This window comes from Rousettus aegyptiacus, unplaced genomic scaffold (genome assembly GCF_014176215.1).
Source record: "Rousettus aegyptiacus isolate mRouAeg1 unplaced genomic scaffold, mRouAeg1.p scaffold_m13_p_2, whole genome shotgun sequence".
Taxonomy (NCBI): Eukaryota; Metazoa; Chordata; class Mammalia; order Chiroptera; family Pteropodidae; genus Rousettus; species Rousettus aegyptiacus.
The window spans coordinates 90813649-90832137 of NW_023416295.1; the positions used below are offsets into that span (position 1 = coordinate 90813649).

General features: G+C 48.0%; 1 protein-coding gene across 1 annotated transcript in view; it reads right to left on the reverse strand.

The window, feature by feature from the left end:
- Positions 1-205: 205 nt before the first annotated feature.
- HS6ST1 (heparan sulfate 6-O-sulfotransferase 1) overlaps positions 206-18489 on the reverse strand; it is a 49188-nt gene continuing 30904 nt past the window's right edge. The window contains exon 2 of the mRNA XM_016157074.2: positions 206-3481. Within this exon, the coding sequence (XP_016012560.1) occupies positions 2773-3481 (709 nt within the window). The 3' untranslated portion in view covers positions 206-2772. The remainder of the gene's footprint in view (positions 3482-18489) is intronic.

Below are 18489 nucleotides of genomic sequence, written 5' to 3' on the forward strand. Positions count from 1 at the left end.
TGCTAATCATATTTTACCTCCACTAAATATTAGGTGAAACAATGTTAACTTCTCCGTCACTGGGACACCTGCACCTGAGGGAAGTCTCTCTGCTTCTGCACAGAGTCCTTTGCTCACAGATGCTCATTTTGAAAATCAAATGAGGTCCCTGCCACACCCTGCTGGTTGGACCACTATGTCAGCACAGACCACGGCACACCAGAGGTTCTTTTTCAGGATTTATTTCATCTGCTAACATTCACTCTTGCCCTAGACAAAAAACAATTAGGTGATTATGACTTGCTTTTCCATCAACTCATTTTTTGTATGAATAACCAAAAAAATTTCTTCCCAACATTTTTTTTTTAAAGAAGCCATAAATAAATAAAGCTTTAAATGCTCCTGGGTTCAAGTTAAACACTTCCAGTTCCCAGAAAGTTCACAGACTCATTGTTTGGGCAATTCTGTCATCCCTACTTCCTCCTCCGGGAGGGGACACTGCAGGCCTGTGTGGAGAGCGAGTGGCTCTCTCACCGTGTGTTTGCTTGTCTCCTCAGCCCTGGGAAGAGCCCCTGGATGGTGCTGCCCTGTCCCTTCTCTGGAGTTCATCAGAGGAGACACTGTAGGCACAAGGAACCTTGACCCCAAAGCAGGTGGTCTAAGTGGAGCTGTCAGACTGGAGACCGGTAGGACCAGTGGGGCACCTCAGCCTGGGTGCTGGCCTGAGGACTACTGCTTTCTAGATGCAGCAAAGAAACTGGGAGACCCGTGTTTCTGTGTGAACTGGGATAAAGGGCCATAAGTCAAAATATCCCAAAATGTACAGAACAGACCCAACGCATAGGCCTGCATCCCCAGGAAGCCGGCTGCAAGGAGACGTCTTGAGCCAGGCCTCAGGAAGGACAGACCTGAGCTCTCCACTTATGCCCTGGAGGTGGCCACCTCCTGATGGGAGCCCACAAGCCCCCAGAGCTCTTGTGAACACATCGCCCTCTTCCCTAGGGCACGCCTGCCACAGACACTGAGTATCCAGGCAGACGCCCCCTGCCCCCATGCTGTCCTTCACTTCCCTTTAACAGAGCCATTACATCACCCGGGTTCTTGCCTCCTCAGCACAGTGTGCCCACTCTGGCCTGCTGACTTCTCTGCCCTTGGACTACAAGGTGAAGTGGCCAGTGTAGGAAGCTGTAGGGTGGGGCCTTTATGTCAGACTAGCACAGACTAAAAGCTGCTTCCTCCCACAGTTACCTCATTGGACACAATTTAGCTTTTCCTGAGCTATGGAAGGTTCCTTGCTCCCCTAACTCCTCAACCCCTGGTGGGACGGCTGGGGTGGCAGAGGGACCTGGGACAGGGAACCCCACTGGTCGGATCTGGCCTATGAGGCTGAAGAATGGCCCCTTACCAGCCCCTCGCCAGGTGGCCCATGGCCCTCACTGCTCTCCTTGAAGCAGGACTGTGGCCTCCGGACACATGTGCTGCCTTTTCTGGAGAGATGGGGTACTCATCCATGTCAGTGTGGGGCTCGCATTGAGCTCACCAGAACTCGAGTCTTGGGCTTCATTTGGGGAGGGCACGCCCAGATGAGACACTAGCCTGGCCTCCTTTAGTACAGGAGACTGTGTATGGGGAAAGTGTCTACAACAGATATAGAACATGGCTTCTCCAACCTCCAGGGCTGCTGGAAACAGGGCTTGGTCTGCTTGTGGAGAGTCGGGGGTAAGGCAGGGAAACTCAGGGGGAAGCCTAGGGAGGAGGAAGGCTGTGAATCTAGGTGCCAGGGAGCTATCCAGAGCATTTCTTCCAATGCTAGCTGAGAACCTGAAAGCCTGAGTCCCCTTCCCTGGCCATCCAGAAGCGCCACAGCCCTGAAGTATGGCTCACTGGCAGCAGCTGCAGTCTGCCATCTTCCCACCAAGAGACTTAATTGGACTTTTATACATGGGGTGGTGGGAACAGTGGGGTATGAGCCCTGAATAAATGTCCAAGCGATGGGCTTGGGGCAGGGGCATTCTACTAACAAGTCCCAGAAGTCGCCATCTCTCCACGGGCTCCTCAGTCTGAGGACTGTGGAAAATGGGACGGAAGGGGCAGGTGGTGTACTCTGATCTCCTGAAGCAAAGCAGGAAGCCAGAGGGGGGAGGGGGCTTCCCAACGGCTTCCTGGCTTCGCATGAAGAATGGCCCCCCGACACTGAAGACGGTTAGCGTGGGGCTCCATTCCTGACAATGTCTCAAATGGCTGCCCATGCCCCCAAGGAGGGGGCTTCATAAAGGCCTGGGGCAAAGGGCCGGGGGGCTGCTGAGAGGCCGCTGAGATGGCCTGAGCCTGGCCTGTGCGGGGTTGGGAGGTGTGGGGGGAGCGGGTTTGTGCATCGTGGGAGAGGGATACATTCCTGGTCTGGCAGAGCCACTCCCCACTCAGCTCTACTTTCTTTTTCTTGTCTTCGAACTTGGGGCTGTTGTGACAGTGAGATGGGGGCCTACAGAAGAGGGACACCACCTGCCCCTGGTCTGCACAGGCTTGACTGGGGCGTCTTTCAAGTACGCTTTCATCTGAGCCAGAGGGCAGTACAAGTTGGCTTCTCAGACCTCTGGTCTGAGAGAAATGGCGAGAACCCACCCCAGTAGGCCAGCACTTCCCACTCCCTGGTCTTTGTTCAGGATGCCTCTACCCTCTGGTGAGCGGACCTGGGACTCTCTTCCTGTGAGTTCTAGGCGGGCCCGTGTGTGCCGGTCTGTGTGCCTTCACCTGCCCTTTTCTGGCCATCTCTGGGGGGCCACAGGGCTGCCACTACCACTTCTCAATGATGTGGCTCATGTAGTCCTCGGTGGGCGCCCGGCCCGGCTCCTCAGCGTCCTCGCGGGCCTGCGCTTCCTTGGTGCGGTGCAGCAGGCGTTCCTCACGGCTCCTGAGGCGCTGCTGCCTGCGCTCCAGCTGCCGCTTGTACTGGTAGCGCTGCTGGAAGAGGTCCTTGGCGTAGTCGTAGAGCTGCATGTCCAAGTCGTTGAGCTCCTCGATATGCCGAATAGTATCCTCATCTACCTCCACACCACCTGCTCTTGTGCTGTTGTACTGCATGAAGGGTCGGATGAACTTGAGGTTGAACGTCCGCTCAAACAGGTACTGTGTCTTGCGTTGGAACTCCGTCAGCCCGAAGAAGGCCATGCCCCGCAGGTTCTTCTTGGCGCTCTCCAGCAGAAGCTGGGCCCGCTTGCCCTCAGGAATAAATGACAGGTTGTAGCAGCCCACCAGGCTCAGGTCGGCCAGCATGCGCACCTGGCGGTTATTGGCCAGGTTGTAGGGGCAGTCCATGAACTCCTGCAGTGTGCAGCCCGACCAGTCTGTGCCCTCATAGCATGGCGGCAGCTCCTCGGGTGTGGGCGTGCGCCCATCACACATGTGCAGAGATGTTTTCCATGTGGCCCCCCGCTGCACATGCCGCCACTCACTCAGGTAGCGCGACACAGGGTCTCGCAGCAGGGTGATGTAGTAGAACTTCCTGCAATGAGACGGGGAGACGGGGTAAGGTGAGGGTGCAGGGCGGTCGGCACGTGCATGGGGATCCTCAAGGGAAGGATGGAAGGGGCTGGAATGCCAGGTCTAACTGCTCGGGGTCTACTCTGTGGTACTCTAGAAGCAACTTCACCTGTGATTTTGAGATCAAAATGGCTAATTCTGAATGAGAAACCCAACCACCATCACGGCTACAGTATGACCATCTCAGCACCCTGCAGTGCCCAGCCTCAGTGCCCTCGTAAAAGTCCAAGGTCTCCTCTGGGGGCTTTCCCCTGAACCCCAGGCATGCTTTTCTGCCTACTCATACGTTGTACCCGGTTTTGCTTTGCTTTGCTGGGGGTGAAGCCGGATGGCCTCAGAGGCCATGCTGCCTGGAACCGGTGATTTAAAGAGCTGTTCAGCGGCAGGCTCAGGATTGCCCAAGGGGCCACTCAGCATAAGGCGCTCAGTGACCTCCTCCGGGGCACACCGCAACCCAGTCTCCAGCAAGTCCCATCAAGGTAGGAGCACCACAGACCCCCAGCCCAGGACCTCTGGTGAGCTATCATTTGTAACTTGTACTGTCTCCCAAGAACTGTTCCAGCTCCCCGGAGCCAGGCATCTCCCAAAATGCCACCTTTCCACAATACATAAGAGAATGTCTGTACCATGGAAGAAATGACTCAGGGAGGCTCTGCCCCTTTCCCACTCTCGTGACAGGCTCTGATTCACAGCCCTGCAGGGCATGCTGTGACTGGCCGCATGGCACCAGGGACACTGTGAGCCATGGGGTGGCTGTCAGATGTTCCTGTGACAGGTCTGGTGTATGTAGGTCCGCCCCGGGGCGGGGAGGAGGGGGCTGGCAGCTATTCTTGTAGGCCCCTCCTCCAGGGCTGGCAGAACTGGCTGGCTGTGCATGGAGGGGTGGGTGCCAGGCCAGCCTGGCATGTCTTTCTTTGAGAGTGGGCAGCAGGAGTCCCCTTGGCCCCACACACCACTCTTGGGGAGAGAAGATCCAGGCTGGACCTCCCCCATCCCCAGCACGACCCAGACGGCAACACAGAAGTATACCCACACTGCGCAATAAGGTCCAGCACCCCTTACACTGCCCTCTGGGAGAGTCTTAGGGGCACGAAGTACTTTAAGGGGTCTGCAGGCATTGCCCTGAACTGACCATGGATAAGGGGAACCTGCAGGTTGGGCATGGTAACGGGCAAGGGCAAAGGTCACAGGGTACCAATGGAGATCACTCCAGCCTAAAGGGGACACATCCAGAAAACCAAAGGGATAGCAGTTCTAAAGCACCTCCTTTAAGGGGCTCGGGGTCCCCCAGGAGGGCCCAGGCAGGAGAGGCATCTAGCTGATGGCTCTAGGGGCCAGATGGGAAGACTGGTGCTGCTATGTGCAGATTGCTGAGGAAGAGACAGGGCAGCTGTCAGTCACTGGACAGTCCAATCCCTGTGGCACCCAAGGCTGGCACTGTGCCACTGGGGCTAGGCAAGGCAGACCCAGGCCCTGCCATGGAGAGGCTCCAGCAGACAGTAGGGACAGGGTCTGGACAGAGGGCACCCCAGGGGATGAGAGCCCTCTGAAGCCTGGGGGAGGGAGTGAGAGCTTCTTTCTTAGCAGGGAGTAAAATCGAGGTGTGCGGTATCTTGACTCCTGACCCCACACTGAAGCCTAAGTTTTTCCACCTTTTGATTTTCCACCCTGAAACCTGCGCTCTCCACCTCAGGTCCTGGCTCTACTTTCCCAGCTGCTGTCTGGGCTAGGCCAAGGGGTGAGCCTGATGGACCCCCACCTGCTCTAGAAGCATCCTCCCCATATGCTGCACCTCAGCCCTGGCAGTGACTACTTGCTCCTGGCCTCTGCAGCAGCTCGTGTTCTAGCTCCTCCAGAAGAGGTAGCTTGTGGCTAAAATCCGAACCCTCGGCTCCCGAACACACCTGCATACTTCAGTGACTCTTGCCACTCTCGGGAGAAGAACAAAGGTCCACTTGTGCCCTCCCAACCACTTTGTGACTGCTGGGACCTCCTCTCGGCCCTCTTGCTGGCTCCTGGAGATACCCCAGGGCCTTTGCATGGCAGTGTGCTCTTCCTTTTCATCTGCTGACTTTGGCTCATCCTCCAGACCTTAGCCAATGCCACCTCCTAGGGAAGCCTCATGCTGCAGACATGGCTCCTTCTGGGGCCTCTGTCATAGTGGTGACTGCACAGTGACTTCTCAGCTCACCCTGGGGTAGGGAGTGAGCAGGCAGGGAGCTGGCTTTTGTGTGTGCACTAAGCAGGGGCATAGTGCCTCTCTGGGGACAAGACTGAGGAAGTGTCTCAGGGCAGTCACCTCACACGGCACCTTCAGCCTCCAGTGGAGGTCACCAAGTCCCAAAAGGTTAAGCAGCTGCCTAGAGGCCTTTGGTGGCTTCAGCACTGGGGGATGAGTTGGCAGGAGGGGCGGGGGGGGGGGGACAGGTTCCTCTCTGCAGAGCCTGGTTTGGTGGCCTCTGGCCACAAGAAGCCCTTAAATGTGGCCAGGACCAGGGAGGTCAATTCATCTAAGGGTCAACTTCCTACAGACCAAGTATAAGACATTTATAAATCCTGAACACCACAACTGCTTCTAAGGAGGCCAAGACAGACAGGCAGACACAGCAACATAGGAATTGCCTAGAAACATACACATAAATAAGCTCCAAGTGCGACCTGATGGCACATACCGTGTTCACTGCCATGCCCAGCTGGGTCCTGCACTCTGCCCTCAGGCCCCACAGGAAAGCCGGGCTACAAAGACCTCCCCCACAGAAACAGTGTGGCAGTTTCTCCTAGACACTGAAAACCAGTGTGATATGTCAACTGACAAACCCTGGCCAGGGCCATGTGGAGCTCAACTTCGTCCCAAAGGTGACCTGAGGACAAGGACATAGCATGTAACGTGGAGCCCCCTCCCTGGCATCTGTGCCAGCAGTTTGCAGTCCTTCTGCAGTTGCTTCAGCCCCGGAGTCAGCACTTGCCACCACCCCACCATGATGGGTGCACTTGGCAGAGCCCAGGCTGTCCAAGGACCCTCACAGATACCTAAGCACTGGAGAAAGGCTGCCAACCAGTCCCAGTGTGGTGCCTGAAGGCCCTAGGGAGGTCAACTGGACCTCCCAGAAGCCCTTGGCTGTTGTATGGATGTGAGCTCAGAGAGTAAAGTCACCCAGTGACCTATAGCCGGGGCCTGGAGAGCCAGGACTAAGGGGAGCCAGGACTGAAGGGGCAGGCTACCTGTTCTCCAGATTCCTTTGTTCATAGCCCAGAGATGGTATGACTTGCTGGCTGACTAGAAGTTCCATAATGAGAGGTGCCCTGTGCCTGGTTAGACAACTGGAATGATTTTGTCAGAGGTCTCAGTGTTCGAGGGCTGAAGGCCCCACAGATGGGGTCACTGAGGGGTCACAGAAGGTGCTGTTGTCTGTATTGGAGTATCTGGTTGGTTCCAGGAGATGCATATGAGCCTTCTGGTCCCTGTTCCAGCTCTCTGGTAGAGCCAGGGGGGCTGACTGAGCCCCCGGGCTGGGCCTTACGCTGGGCCCCACAACTCCCTGTACACCACATGGGTCCTGAGTGAGGTGGACTCACTCCTCGCTGAATTCCCATATACTGGTCCTACCGGATGGGTGCTGGAGCCTGCCCATGGCTGGGGTGACTGGGAGGAGTTAGGATGGGGCGTTCTCTGCTTAGTACATTGCTATGCCCTGGGCTCATAGTCCCCCAGATAGGGCCTATGGTAGAGACAGAGCCCAGGCAGACTCAACCTGCTCATGGGGCCAGCAGCCCTGGGCCACTGCCCACTTCCTGCTCTGCTCCTGCCAAGATGATGCTGGCACACACATGGTGTGGGTCCCAGGCCTGGCTGCGACCCAGGCTCATGGCTAGGAATAGGACCTTGGATTTAAATGTTACATTAGTGTAGTAGGGTGCCTGCGCCTAAAATATGTAAACATGATTCAGCTTATTGTATCACGCACGTGTGGCTGAATGCCACTATTGTACTCTGACATATGTGGAGCCCATGTGTTCCCCTGACGGAGCTGGAGCAGAAGCGTGTTCCCTGCAATAGAACCATGCTCCCCGCAACAGAAGCATGCTCCCCGCAATAAAGTTGGTGCCTGCCGTTTCATTCTCTTATTGGCCCCTTGTGCATTCTTCCAACTGAGTATCTCACCACCGAAGCCTTCCCTTCTCCATCAGCTCCGCACTGAGACACACCTGCACTGATGGCCTTCCTAGAAGCTCATGCGCCTGACCCCCAACTCTGCTCACCTCATCTACTGCGACCCTTACTCACTCTACCACTCTGACACAGCAGGTACCTGCAGGCCTGTGCCCTGGCCACCCTGTGCCCAGAAGCCGCCATCCCTGTCTCCCTGACTTGGCTCTTTTGCCTATTACACACATCACTGGACGCACTGGCTATTTATTTTTTGGTTTATTGTCTACCAAAAGAGGGAGCAAGGGCATTGACCAGAAGTGAGCAGAGGGTGCAGCATAGTGTGAGGAACAAGAGCCCCCAGGTGAACAACCCTCATATCCAGGCAGGTCCCTGTTCAGGATGAGACCTATGTGCAGGCTCTGGAGGTGCTTACAACTCAGAGATATGAGGAACTGGGCAGGGGGCAAAACAACTGTCTGTGCACTCAAAGGTGTCCCCAGCCCCTGCCACCAAGCTTATTCTAATCCTGCCCATCCCCACCCCACAGGAAACTGGAGGGTCCCTGTCCCAGAGCATATTTCCTCCTACACTGACATGTGGGGCCTCCCACAAAACAGGTAGTTCACTGCCTGTCACTCTCCAACAGGATCTGTTCATCCAGGTTGTCCAAGTGCTAACCAATGTTTCCAGAAAGAGGGGAGAGAGGCAAGAGAGGGGAGAAAATGATGAAGGAAACAAGAATTGCAGGCAGCGGCGTTGCAGGCAGAGTGAGCATCAGAGTAGAGGTAAGAGGGACCCTTGCAATTTGGGCATCCATTTCTTAGTTTAGGAAGAAGCCTGGTTCACCTGCATGCCTAGCTGGGGCTTCTTGTGCTGCTCTAGATAATCCTGGTTTTGTTTGTAAAACCAAAAAGCTTTTCCTCATCATGAAGTGTCTGGGACATACAAAAGAGCATAATGTACATAAGAAATAAAGCCTGAAGATAAACATCTGTGGCCTCACTGCCTGGCTTAAGAACATGATCAGTGCTATGGAAGCCACCAGGAACTAGTGTCATTCCTGGTCTCCCACCACCCCAAAACTCCAGGGCTAGCCTCTGACGTGAGTGTTTGTGTGGATCACCTCATCACCTTTTTAGAAAGTAATTTCAATATATGTGTCTAAATAGTATTTTCTTCGGTTTTATTTTTTTTAGAAACTGACAATAGTACCATTGTACTCTGTTAAATATTCTTAATATACTTTTTTCCTGCAACATCCTCTTCATTGACTTTACCCGAGTTGTGAGCAGCTATAGTTAATGCATTGTTGTTGCTGAGTGGTGCTCCATGGAACACTGTACCACCGTCAGTGTGCACATGCCGCTGTGGCAGGCGTTTGGGGTGCTGCCAGCATTGTGCTGCACAGTCTTGTCCACATCACCCAGTGCACACAGATGAGGCCCCCTCATGTGTGCCTTCAGCTTTCCAGCAAAGACACTCCATAATGACTGTCTCCAATTCACACCCTGTGAGAAGCTGTGGAAAGTCGGCACTGCCCCTTTCTGTTTTGCCAATCCAGTGGGTATCACATTGTGGCTTAAGGTGACATTTCCTCAATGGCTAATGAAGTACAGCATCTCTCCATACATTTTTTAGCCAGTCTCCTTTTATTAGTTAAAGTAATTTATACTTAAAGACAAATACTTCCAAGAGTTTTGTTTATATTAAAACACCAACGGATGTGCTTCGCAAACTCTGCAAAGAAACACTTGCTGCTCTTCTCGATATTCTTCATGCATTAACCTCCATGTTGCTAAATAACACACAATGAATGCTATTTCTTGATTTATTTTTAAAATTTATTTAATTGAAGAAATGATTTAAATTTTTCCCATCTACCTCCCTCCTCCCCTCTGGTAACCACTAGTCCACTGTCCATGTCCATGAGTCTCTTTGTCCTGTTCATTTGTTGCTTTTAGGTTTATATCCCACATATAACTGATTATCATGTGATTTTTGACTTTTTCTGTCTGGCTTGTTTTGCTTACTATGATTATTCCAAGGTCCATCCATATTGTTACAAATGGCAATGTTTCATCTCTTATGGCTAAGTAATATTCCACTGTAAATATGTACCACAGATTCTTTAGCCAATTATCGTAGGACACTTCGGTTGCATCCATGTCCTGGCCACTGTGAATAATGCTGCTATGAACATTGGTGTGCAAATTATCTTTTTGGATATGAGTTTTCAAGTCTTTGGGGTAAATACCCAGTAGAAGGACTGCTGGATCATATGGTAGATCAATTCTTAGTTTTTTGAAGAACCTCCATTCTGTTTCCATAGTGGCTGTACTAATTTGCAGTCCCACTAGCTGGGAATGAGGGTTTCTATTCCTTAGCACACTCTCCAGCATTTGTTATTACATGTCCTGTTGATTATAACTATTACAACTATATCTAACAGGTGTGAGATGGTATCTCATTGTGGTTTTGATCTGCATTTCCCTAATAGCTAGCAATTTTGAGCATCTTTTCATACATTTGTGGCCATTTGTATGTCCTCTATGAAGAACTGTCTGTTCAGGTCCTCTGCCCATTTTTTGATTGGATTGTTGTTGTTTTTTTTTTTGTTATTGAGTCATATGAGTTCTTTGTATATTTTGGATATTAGGCCCTTATTGGAGGTGTTGCTTGCAAATATATTTTCCCATTCAAATAGTTGTCTCTTTACCTTGTTGACAATTTCTTTTGCTGAGCAGAAGCTTTGTAGTTTGATGTAGTCCCATTCATTTATTTTAGCTTTTACTTTCCTTGCCTTTGAGATCGAACTCAAAAATTCTCTTCAAGTCCAAGGTCTTTGATTTTAGTTCCTATGTTTTCTTCTATGCATTTTATTGTTTCAGGTCTTATATTCATATTCAGGTCCATTTTCAGTTAATTTCGGTGTGTGACGATAGACAACAGTCTAGTTTCATTCTTTTGCAGGTGGCCTTCCAGTTTTCCCAGCACCACTTATTGAAGAGGCTTTCCTTTCTACATTGTATGTTTTTGGCTTGTCAAAATTTATTTGCCCATATGAATATGGGTTTACTTCTGGACTCTCGATTCTTTACCACTGGTCCGTACATCTGTTTTGCTGCCAATACCATGCCATTTTGATTACTGTTGCTTTGCAGCATATGAAGTCAGGCAGAGTGATGCCTCTAGTCTCATTCTTCTCAGGATGGCTTTGGCAATTCTGAGTCTTTTGTGCTTCCATATAAATCTCATGATTTTTTGTTCCACTTCTTTAAAAAAAGCCGATGGGATTTTGATAGGGATTGCATTAAATATGTATAATGTTTTAGGTAATAAAGTCATTTTAACTATGTTGATTCTTCCAAAAACATGGAATATCTATTTCTTTGTAGCTTCTTCAATGTTTTTTAACAGGGTTTTACAGTTTTTATTATAGAGGTCCTTCACATGTTTTGTTAGATTTATTCCTAGGCATTTTATTCTTTTTGTTGCAATTGCAAAAGGAATTATTTTTTTCCACTTCTTTTTCTGACACTTTATTATTAGAGTATAGGCACACTATGGATTTTTGAACATTGATTTTGTATCCAGAAACTTTACTGTACTTGATTATTGTTTCTAGTAGTGTTCTTGGGGAGTCTTTTGGGTTTTCTATATAGAGAATCATGTCATCCGCAAATAGTGACAGTTTGACTTGTTTTCTATTTGGATGCCTTTTATGTCTTTCTCTTGCCTGATGGCACTCACTAGGACCTCCAATGTTATATTGAATAACAGTGGCAACAGTGGACAGCCTTGCCTTGTTCCTCATCTTAGAGGGAAAGTGTTTAGCTTTTCACCATTAAGTATAATGTCGGCTGACAGTTTGTTGTAGATGGCCTTTATTATCTTAAGGTACTTTCTTTCTATATCGATTCTTTTAAGGGTTTTGATTATAAATGGATGCTGCATGTTGTCAAAGGGTTTTTCTACATCTATAGATATGATTATATGATTCTTATTTTTTAATTTGTTTATGTATCACATTAATAATTTGCATATGTTGAACCATCCCTGTACTCCTGGAAAAAGCCCATTTGGTCTTGATCGTGGTGTATAATCTTTCTAATATGTTGCTGTATTCGGTTCGCTAGTATCTTATTTAGGACTTTTGCATCTGTGATCATGAAAGATATTGGTCTGTAGTTTTCTTTTTTTGTGTTATCTTTATCGGAGTAATGTTTGCCTCAAAAAATGAGTTTGGGAAGTACTGTCTCCTCTTCAATCTTTTGGAAGAGTTTGAGAATAGGTATTAAATCCTTGAATATTTGGTAGAATTCACTGGTGAAGCCGTCTGGTCCTGGAGTTTTACTTTTTGGTAGATTTTTGTTGATTGTTTCAATTCCCATACTGCTGATCAGTCTATTTAGATTTTCCTGATCTTCTTGATTCAGTCTAGGAAGACTATTTTTCTAAGTACTAGTCCATTTCTTCTAGGTTACTAAAGTTGGTGTTACATACTTTTTCATAGTATTCTTGTATGATCCTTTGTATTTCTGCAGTGTCTGTCATAATTCCCTCTCTTTCATCCCTGAATTTTTGTCCTTTCTCTCTCTTTTTTTTTTTTCAGTGAGTCCAGCCGGGGGTTTGTCAATTTTATTAACCTTCACAAAGAACCAGTTCTTTGTTGCATTTATTTTTCTATTGTTTTTTCTTGCTTTCAATTTATTTCTGCTCTAATTTTGATTATTTCTTTCTTTCTGCTGACTTCAGGCTTCATTTGTCCTTCCTTTTCTAGTTTTTTAAGATGAAGCATTAGGTTGTTTATTTGGGCTCGTTTTTGTTTTTGGAGATAGGCCTGTAATGATATGAACTTTCCTCTTATGATCGCTTTTGCCATGTCCCAAAAGTTTTAATATATTTTATTATCATTATCATTCATTTACATGTATTTCTTGATCTCTCTTTATTTCTTCTCTGACCCAGTATTCTTCAGTAGTATGTTGTTTAATCTCCATGTATTTGTGGTTCTTTCTACTTTCGTTTTACAATTGATCTCTAGTTTCAAAGCATTATGATCAGAGCATATGGTTGGTATGATTTTAACCCTCTTACATTTGTTGAGGCTATCTCTGTGTACCAGCACATGGCCAATTCTTGAGAATGTTCCATGTGCATTAGAGAAGAATGTTTAAGCAGCTGTTTTGGGATGGAAGGCTCTAGAAAGGTCGATTATGTCCAGTTGATCTAATATGTCATTTAAGAATGTCCTTTCCTTATTGATTTTCTGTTTGGATGATCTGTCCATATCTGACAGTCAGGTATTTCGGTTCCCTACTACAATAATGTTTCTCCCTTCAGTTCTGTTAGTAATTGCTTTACACATTTTGGGGCTCCCTGATTGAGAACATAGATATTAATAAGTGTTATGTCTTCTTGGTGCATGATTCCCTTATCATTATGAAATGTCCCTCAGTATCTTTCTTTGCCTTTTTTATTTTGAAGTCTATTTTGTCCGATTTTAGTATCACTACTCCTGCTTTTCTCTGAATGTCATTTGCTCGAAATATCCTTTTCCACCCTTTCACTTTGAGTCTATATTTGTCTTTGTAATTGAGATCTGTCTCCTGGAGACAGCATATGGTTGGGTTTTGTTTTTTGATCCGTTCTGCAACTCTGTGCCTTTTTATTGGTGAGTTCAGTCAATTTACACTTAGGGTGATTATTGAAATATGAGGTCTTCTTATAGACATTTTATTTTTTGCTTTCTCGTAGACTGGTGTTGTCATTGCTTCCTTGTCCTTGTGTTTCTGTTTTGTTTTGGTTGGCTTTTGTGGATTTTCCCTCTGGTGTTTCTTGTTTTATATAGTCGTCTTTTTTTCTTCTGTGTGTGCTTTATCTCCATTCCCCTTTGTGAATTTGGATATTTGAATCCTATTCTTTTCAGTCACTGTTATCTCAATTTGTCCCTATGTATGCTGAATGTTCATTACTACTTTGCTATAGCAGTTCTCTTATTATTTAAGCTTAAAATGCCCTGTTCTTAGTAAGGATTGCACTCCTCTGCTTCTATTTGCCTTACAGTCACTTTACTCCAAATTATGTGTTCTTTGTTATTTTGTTTCAGTATTTAATGTAGGGCAGGCCTCGTAGTGGAGAATTCCCTCAATTTCTGTATGTCTGGAAAAGTCTTAATTTCTCCTTTATATCTAACAAAAAGCTTAGCTGGATATATTATTCTTGGCTGGTAGTACCTTTCACTTAATAATTTAAATATTGGATTCCATTCCTTTCTGGCTTATGAGGTCTTCACTGAGAAGTCCGATGATAATGGAATGGGTTTTCCTTTATTAATTACCTTTTTCTTTTTCCTGGCTGCCCTGAGAATTCTCTTTGTTGTTGATTTTTGATAATTTTAATACAATGTGTTTTGGAGAAGGCCTTTTTAGGTTGAGATAATTGGGTTTCTGTGACTTCTTGAATTCCAAGGTCCAGCTCATTACTTAGATTTGGGAAATTCTCATCAACTATTTGTCTGAAGATGCTTTCTAATCCCTGCTCCTTTTCCTTGACTTTGTTAATGCTCATTATTATATTTCCTCTCCTGATGGTATCAGCTAGTTCTTGTATTTCTCTTCCGTTATTTTTCACTCTTCAGTTTCTCTCTTCTTCTTTCTAGATTTCTATCTCCGATATCCATTTGCTCAACTCTATTTCCCAACCTTGCTATTTCATTTTTCAACTCTTGCAGTTTGTTCTTTTATCTCCAGATCTATTCTGTTTTTTTGAGGGTTTCAATCTCCTTACTCTGCTCATCTAGTTGTTTTTTAAATTCCTGAAATTACTGATATGACCTTTTCGAATCTTACTGAATTTTTTCATAAGTACCATCCTAAATTCTCTGCCATTTGAGTCACATAGTTCTATGTCTGTAAGCTTATTTTCTGGAGATTTTTCTATTTCTTTCTGAGATGCCTTGTCACCTTGGTTGTTCATGGTGTTTAATGGACTATTTCTCCACCTGAGCATTAATGAAAGTGTACTCTTCTGTTCTTACAAAAAGATTATATAAAGGTCTCTCTTTAGCCTGCTGTGGAGGAGCTGCTTTTCTTTTGGTTTCCAGCAGGTGGTGTCTAAGCCTCTTGCATCCCTGCTTTATATAAAGTCTAAAGAATGCCTCATTTTCTTCAGATATTATTCAATGCTCGCTACCTTCAGTTTCAGTCCCTGTCAGTGTCAGTGACAGTCTGCAGCATTTGCTCAGATTCCCCTGGGGTTCTGCAGTGATTGGTCTCTGAGGTTATGGGAGAAGAGACCCTCTGGGTTGGGGGTTGCGGGCTGCAGCTCAGCCTGTTTTGCAACTGGGGCTGGTAAAAATCAACTGTTGTTTCTCTGAGGTCCTCTCCCGCTTCTCTGCTTTCTGCCCTGATGATCAGGCCCTGCTGTCAGCTGCGTGGTACACCCTGCACTCCCAGGCAGGGCTGTTCAGGGAAGGTGCCGCTCGTTCTCCCCTCCCCCTCCTCTTGCAGGGAGCTCCAGTGGCTGCGAGAGGCAGCTTCTTTATTTCTTCTCCCAGTCCACCATCCGACACCCAGGGTTCTGACCTGTGGTAGCTCTTATGCGCAGATCCCACGCTCAGACATGCTGGTGTGCAGTTTGGGTGTTTTTGTTGAGTTTTAGATGTTCAGCTTATTGTTTCAAGGGGAGAGACCTGAGGATGTCTCTCACTCCACCATGTTTCTGACATTCTTGCTTTATTAATTTAAACATCACTTGTTCACTTTCTGTTTTGGTAGATGAAGATTAAGTATCCCTACTCCTTTACACATCCTTTCCCACACCCCACCCATCCTCCAGAGTTAAAAAGCTCAAGTTTTTACTAAGCCAGTAATCACTTTACATTGTCATGTCTCTAAAACCACTGTTTACTTCTGAACCTAGGAGTACAGTTTATTTTTTTTTATATACTTTTGTTTGTTCCCCCCCACCCCCAGAATTAATGATTGCTCTTTTTTATTTTTTACTTGCTTTATTTGATGTCTTCATAGACTTAATTTTTTCCAATTATGCTCTTTCAGGATGAAAAGCTCCTGACGCTCTCTGTGAGCTCGTCCCTAAACTACATCCCAGCCTTAGTGGGTGCTCACGGCACCCTGACCTCCAGAGTGGGTCTTCATGCAGCACTCCTGCTGTGTACCGGGGTAGGCCAAGGGAATTGCCCAGACAATCCTGCCTGTAAATGGGGAACAGAGCTCATGGCACTGTCAACCCTGAACGGGGCACATGCTGGGATGGGAGGGATGATGAGGAAGCCCCAATGACGGCTATTCCTTTAAGCCTTCAGTGCAACTGGCTGCTCATCACCATCCATCCTGTCGGTGCCCTGCATGGTCCACTGGCAGCAGCAGGATATGGTACGAGGACCTCCCAGACGTATCCCCTCTGCAGCTGACACCATGTGCCAATCCAGGGTCTTCATTTCCCCATCTCTTGCCCCAATGGACTGGCTGCTCTCGGAAGGCAAGCTCTACTCTGGCCAGTGTAGTGCACTGCCAGGTGCTGAGACAAGCCACATCCTCAGGCAAGGAGAGACTGCTGAGTGGCGTGTCCACTCCCCGAGGTATGCTAGGCAGGGGCTGCAGGGGCCTGCTGTCCTCAGGAGGTAGCTAATCTCAGCCAAGGGGGCACACGGGGCCTGTGCAGCCCATCTGTGCCCGGGCCACAGAGCACAGGAAGGGGTGTCACGCTCTCAGTCCTTCAGCAAATAGAGAAGCTGGACAGGGAACTCAGTGCGTTTGGTGACTATCGTCTGGAAACTGGGAAGATTCACAGCAGGAATGACCAACATTTGGTAGAGGGAAATGGAGTGAGGAAGGGAGAAGGAAGCCGGTGGCCTTTGCCCTGCCATTAAAAAGGCCCCAAGACATGCCATAATGGTCAGCAAAGGATATGAACTGGTAGTGTGACCTTAGGTCCCTCACAAGAGCGACAGTGGCCATGGTTACTGAGGTTCACAATATGCTAGGCATAGCCCAAGAGGCAGGCATTTCTTCCTTTTCACAGAGGATGAGCCCTGGCCTCACAGGGGGTGGTCCCAGCCCTCTGGGCAGGAGGGCTGGGACCAATGAGGCGGGTAAAGAGGTAATGAATGGCGGGAGGGCCAAAGGCACCACTCCCTAATGGGCAAGGTCAGGGAGGCTTCTTGGAGATCTGGAGACATAGCCTTTTGTGACTTGATCAGGAGGCTGTGGAGGCTTAAGGTGCAAGCAAGCAGAGCTAAATTGAAAAGGGTCTTGTTCGTTTTATAAAAAAACAAGTTTGGATGGATAATGGCACAGAGTGCGAAATTCACATAGGTTTCAAAGATAAAACATGGGACTTCAAAAATTTCACGCCACGAAATAATTCTGCTCTGCACGGGCTACAGCCACTCCTGACAGCCCACAAAACTAATCACCTGTTTCATGCATTCTTGCATGCAATTGTGCTTAGTTTAAAAGCTCTCTGTGACCTTAGCAGTACTGACATTTTTGTGTAAACTGGTTTAGTGGGGCCCACAATCACGTAAGATCCTAGTGGGCAAAGAATGTGTTTTGTTTTGGGGTCCAAACATTGCTGTTAGGGAGTGGCCAGCCCTAAAGGTTTAAGAGTCTGCGTCCATATGGGACAGCTTCAGCAGTGGCCGGGAGCCCCACTGCATGGACCACACACAACCTCAGGCAGAGTTCTGCCAGGTGCAATGGATAAGCTTTGTGCTCCGTCCTTGGAAGGAGGGTAGGGTCAAGTGGGTGACAGCCAAGAGGTGGCTGAGTGATGAGGACTACAGGGACTGGCCTGCTCCAGGGCTGGAATCAGGGGGATGGCCTCCTGCACTCCTGCCACCTGCCTGTGGGTATCATCAGGCAAGTTGAAGTCTGCACTCTTGACTGGGAGGTTTACTGTATCACTCAAATTTTATCAGTGATGTGGAAACTGGACTCGCAGAGGTGAGGTGATTGACCCAAGACTAGAGCCCACATCTACACCGTTAAGTAGTAACTGCTGCCCATGAAGACCTGCCCCTCTCCCCTCCCACAGGCTACATCAGGGGCCAGAAGGACTTCATTTTCCTCTTCTGCCCTGAGGGTGTGGGTTTGACCCGAACCTCATGCCAAATGCACCCAGCTCCTGATCCTCCTTCTGAAAGCCCAGGACTCTGGCCAGAAACAAGACTTCAACCTGTCTCAGGCCATGGGAGGTCCAGGGCTGGGTGGGTACACGTTTCTGTGACAGATGAGAAGCCTGACCAGTAATTCCATTCCAGGACGGTGGCCGCCCTAAGGAAAAGGGCTGAGATGTGGCGAAGCTACTGCAGAATGCTGGCTAAGTGTTAACTCTCACAGGCTGATGTGAGGTGGATCGTGAGCACATAGCAGATTGTCCTGTAGTCAAGGGCAGAGATACCTACAAGGCTGGAGATATGAGAAGGGTCCATGCCCACCTGTCAGGTGACAAATACTCTGTGATCACCACCCAGGATGGGAATATACTGTTAAATGGCTATCTTAGGATGGCAAGATTATGAGTTTTCCCTAATATTTCATTATTTAAAAATTTCAAATTTAGAGAAAAGTTGAAAGTCCAGTGAACACATTTTCTTCCTTAACTATTTCTGTACTTCCTGCAATGAGCACACAAGATTTAAATAACTGAAATGAATAAAGGATATAAAACATCCCTATTGCCTACAATGGGGTACTGGCTACAAAGAATCGTCAGATGGGGCCAGCTTTGCAAGCTCTGTGTTCATTTGTCCTCCATGACAGAACGCCAGCTGGCTGGCATCTTATAGGGATGCA